Source organism: Alosa pseudoharengus, unplaced genomic scaffold (assembly GCF_046254945.1).
Source record: "Alosa pseudoharengus isolate Yale_2024_CS ecotype anadromous, Long Island Sound unplaced genomic scaffold, YU_APseudo_1.1 YU_APseudo_1.1_scf_9, whole genome shotgun sequence".
Lineage (NCBI taxonomy): Eukaryota > Metazoa > Chordata > Actinopteri > Clupeiformes > Clupeidae > Alosa > Alosa pseudoharengus.
Genome location: NW_027468881.1, coordinates 31,290,485 through 31,295,484, shown reverse-complemented (window position 1 = coordinate 31,295,484; position 5,000 = coordinate 31,290,485). Strand labels below are relative to the sequence as shown.

General features: G+C 44.8%; 1 protein-coding gene across 1 annotated transcript in view; it reads left to right on the top strand.

The window, feature by feature from the left end:
- Positions 1 to 4,804, top strand: part of LOC143115303 (extracellular matrix protein 2) — a 15,050-nt gene extending 10,246 nt beyond the window's left edge. Inside the window, exons 7-8 of the mRNA XM_076277273.1 lie at positions 3,151 to 3,477; positions 4,603 to 4,804. Of these exons, the coding sequence (XP_076133388.1) occupies positions 3,151 to 3,477; positions 4,603 to 4,804 (529 nt within the window). The remainder of the gene's footprint in view (positions 1 to 3,150; positions 3,478 to 4,602) is intronic.
- The last annotated feature ends 196 nt before the right edge of the window (positions 4,805 to 5,000 follow it).

The window sequence follows — 5,000 nt, the reverse complement described above, 5'->3', positions numbered from 1 at the left end:
ATGTGTGCACGTGTGTACCTGTATGTGTCTGTGTTTGTATGTGTTGTATGTGTCTGTGTCTGTATGTGTGCACGTGTGTACGTGTATGTGTTTGTATGTGTGCACGTGTGTACGTGTATGTGTCTGTTTTTGTATGTGTGCACGTGTGTACGTGTATGTGTCTGTGTCTGTATGTGTGCACGTGTGTACGTGTATGTGTCTGTTTTTGTATGTGTGCACGTGTGTACGTGTATGTGTCTGTTTTTGTATGTGTGCACGTGTGTACGTGTATGTGTCTGTGTCTGTATGTGTGCACGTGTGTACATGTTTGTATGTGTGCACGTGTGTACATGTTTGTATGTGTGCACGTGTGTACGTGTATGTGTTTGTATGTGTGCACGTGTGTACCTGTATGTGTCTGTGTTTGTATGTGTGCACGTGTGTACCTGTATGTGTCTGTGTTTGTATGTGTGGCCGTGTGTACCTGTATGTGTCTGTGTTTGTATGTGTGCACGTGTGTACGTGTATGTGTTTGTATGTGTGCACGTGTGTACATGTATGTGTCTGTATGTGTGCACGTGTGTACGTGTATGTGTCTGTATGTGTGCACGTGTGTACGTGTATGTGTCTGTGTTTGTATGTGTGCACGTGTGTACGTGTATGTGTTTGTATGTGTGCACGTGTGTACATGTATGTGTCTGTGTTTGTATGTGTGCACGTGTGTACGTGTATGTGTTTGTATGTGTGCACGTGTGTACATGTATGTGTCTGTGTTTGTATGTGTGCACGTGTGTACCTGTATGTGTCTGTGTTTGTATGTGTGCACGTGTGTAGGTGTATGTGTCTGAGTATCTGTGGGTGTATATGTGTCTGCGTTTGTATGTGTGCACGTGTGTACGTGTATGTGTCTGCGTATATGTGGGTGTGTATGTGTCTGCGTTTGTATGTGTGGGCCTGTGTACGTGTGTGTCTGCGCTTGTATGTGTGGCCGTGTGGGAGTGAGTGTGCTGAGCTAGTTTTCCTAAATCTGTCCCTGCCCCAGCGCTCCCTGTGATCTTATGCCACTTCCAGTTGACAGTAAAACAGTGCTGGTTTTGTTCAGTTGTGTTTAATGGCCACACTGCTGAACAGAGCCTTAATAAAAGCCCTTTGGCTTCGCGATCCAGAACTCGATCTGGTAACCATAGGCTTAATTGGGCACATGCTGAGCTGAGACTAGCAGTGACTCGGCATTTAAGTGGAGTGAATTCCTCTGTTTATGACAAAATTATGAGCATGCATTTCTCTCCTGGTGAACTTATCCATAAACGTTTCTATTCATCCTATTTAACCTCTCTATTTGTTATTGGCTCATCATTGCCTCCCTCCACACTTATTTTAGATTCCTCTTTTGCAATGCATTGAGTATTTCAGAATTGCTGTATTGCAATATTATTATATTGTTATATATATTGCATATTGCATATATATTGTTATCATGGGCAAGGTATTGGGACAGTATGGATTTGTGAGTCACTCTGTGACTCCCAGCCCTAGGAGCACTTTGGTCTTATTCCTGAACGCGTTACTCAAAATAAGCCCTTGTGTGATCCATCTTGGAGTGTGTGTGTGTGTGTGTGTGTGTCTGTCTGTGTGTGTGTGTGTGTGTGTGTGTGTGTGTGTGTGTGTGTGTGTGTGTGTGTGTGTGTGTGTGTGTGTGTGTGTGTGTGTGTGTGTGTGTGTACATTCCTTCCCAAGGGAGCACTCTCTGGCCTTTGCTCCTTGATTATTGGTTGAGAGTCCTGCAGCGCTTTGATGAGGCTGGAGTCAAGAGGAAGCGTCCCCTCTGTCCCGCTGTGACCAGTACTGTAAACTCACACCAGCTGCTTCTCTGCCCCCTTCACTGCCCTATCTGCCCCCTGCCATTCCGACTCACTCATCCCTCTTACCCCCCCCCCCCCTTGCCCAGCTCTCATCTTTGCAACCCCATGGCTGAGTCTAGTGGTCTCATGACCTAACACAGACCCAGCGGTGTGAAAGTACAGAGTCCTTACCTCCAAGACCCACTGTATGCTCGCAATCATGACACATTCTCTTATTTGAATGTTCAAAACTCCCCTGCAGAAGAGTTAACTCACTTAAGCCTGTACAGTATGACACCTTATTATACGTCTCTTCACAGTCGCAAATAGAACTCTCCATTGACTTCAATGGGATTTCCCAAAGTTCTACCGGTCATTATTTTCGTCTAAGGACCTCTAAATAATGACCGCTGTCAATGGGAACGGATTTTCATTCAAAAGTGGAGGCAGATGGTTGATCAGCTGTGTTCTAAAGAACGTTTGATTCAAGTTCAGCGTGTGTTGCGAACTATTTGTTTCTCAGCAAAAGCCACAACGAAACGGTAACAAATAAATGTAAAGAGAAATAGACGTGGAGTTTATTTTTGTCGTTTTGGCAAGTCCCTTCAGGGCGAAGCAAGACCCCTCCGCTGGCGCGTCGATGTTTTCCCTGTCGGGACTTATTTTCCCAAAAATGACGGTGTTCTATACATTATCCCTTACTTGTGACACTCAAAGGCCAGCTTTTCCTGATCACCTCTGTATAATAAAGGTGCAGACAAACCATATACTTGTAAGAGGTAATGCTAAACTAATGAACAGACTAAGATGATCAAGTCGCTCGCTCTGGCTTTATGTGATTACTTCACACTTTCTTGATCATCATTTAAGAAATTGTTCATTCAAAATTTCTGCAAAGATGTATTGATATGCCACCAAATTAGCGGGACTCTAAGATCCATGCATTTGATCAAGTTCATTTGGCAACATGAGTATCATAAATAAACAGAATCAGGCTGCCGGACTACTTTTTAGCTCAAATGTCACGCTGTGACCTCACTGACTAAGTAGGGTAAATTTGTGGAAAATGAATCAATGTGGAAACCCATTTCTTACCTAGAGCATTTCATAGGGGACTGAAGGTAGTGGGATAAAGTATCAGGTGGAGAGTTTCCTTGCAATTCAGCAGTGAAAAGTCCATTTAATGTTTCCTTATTTTCATGACCATGCTCTACAGACCTTGGGAAATGATTATGCAGTAATTTATTGCAATATTAAAACTGTCCTCTTACTTTTCTCCCCCTCTTGTACATTCCCTCCTTCTCTCTCTCCCTCCCCTGAAACCCTGCAGTAAACTGGAGGCCCTGGACCTCTCCAACAACCAGTTCTCCCTGGTGCCCAGCAACCTCCCCACAGCCCTGCGGCAGCTCTCCCTGCAGCACAACCACATCGACACCGTGCCCGACTACGTCCTGAGCCATCTCGTCCCAGGCCTGCTGTCGCTGCGCCTGTCCCACAACCGCATCCGTAACGAAGGGCTGAAGGGCCCATCATTCCGCAGTGCTTACCGGACGCTGACAGAGCTGCTGCTGGACAACAACGAGCTGGAGATCGTCCCACGCTGTATGCGCGTCTTCCGCCAGCTGCAGCTCCTGCGCCTTGACCACAACCGCATCAAGTGAGTAGAGTGGGCAGTACGCCTGTTCAACCCCCTCCATGCTGCTCAGCATATCTGTGGTATATATTACATTATTATACACATACATGACATTATATAAAACATATATTATTACATTATTACACATACATAACATTATATAAAACATATATTATTATACTATTACATTATTATACACATACATGACATTATATAAAACATATATTACTATACTACTATTCATGACATTATATAAAATATATTACTACACAACTGGAGTCACTGCACTCTGTGTGCATGTAGCCTACATGGGAGCTCATGGACATGCCCCCAGTGTGTAGCGCTGTAGCGGCCTGGCTGCGTTAGCTGCTGGCTGTAGCAACTCGAGCTAGCTAATACCGATTGTTTTCGGGTTTTTTTCCTACCGTTTTTCCTTTCCTACTTTCCTTCCTACCTACTCGGTGACTTTGAGAAACAGAGATCTATGTGAAAACTCCTTTAATAAATGTATCATTTATAACTGGGCCATCTCATATTCTGCCTTCTCTGTCGTTCTTAATAAGTTACTGTAGGTAGGCTGGCCGACTTTATTTGTCTAAAAAGCAAAACCAAAAAACGGCACGCTTTAAAACTTGACAGGAAAGTGCTTATTTTCAACTACACTGCCAACGTTTTGTTTTCATTCATCCCAAGTAAGATCTTCATTCAGATCCTAACTCAAATCTTTCATGGTTGTTTCTGTTGTTTGTTTTCATAATCTTGGTCCATCTGTGTTTCATATTTTTCCTTTGTACTTGAATACTGTTCTATCCTTATCGTTCATGCAGTATGTAGGCTAACTGTGGCACGACATCATATCCTGTCTTAGATGCGGGTGAACGGTGCGGCCTCAAAAACTCCAGACAAATTAAACCTCTGAGGGTTTCCCTTGGCTGCCTGCCAGATTCTTTGCAGACACACTGCAATAACCTTTACTGTATAACAATAAATCTCTATGACAGCCAATTAGCCCATTCTAAACAAAAATACAGCTCTTAACAAGCCCATCAACCATTTTCACTCAATGATGTCAGCGGCTGGCGGTGAAGAGTCCTGTTCATACTCTGACTACCTCTCGGCTTTCTTTTGGTGTCTCTTCTTTTGTAGAGTTGTCCCCAGGTTTTCTCTGTGCCTACGCCAAAGGAGGAAGAGCTCTCCTCTCGCCTCTCTGCACCTAGAGCACAATCAGATCGACACGCAGAGGATCCACCCCGCCGCCCTCACCTGCATGGACAGCTCCAGCAGCGTTACCCTGGAGCCCCAAGGCTCCTCGGGCACGCTGGCCGGGGCGGAGAGCACCCTGTCCTGAGCTCTGGGCCCTGAGTCCTGAGTATGGCGCCCATGTAGTAGTGTGATGTGGCCAGATGTGCATCATATTAACTCAGATTCACTGTGGTGACCATGGTGTGAGTGAGTGCTGAAGTGGCATCTGGTTCTGTGAGACTCAAACCTGCTCTCACTCACCCCTCCCTTCATCACACTAAAATCTCTTATTTTCTTTTCCT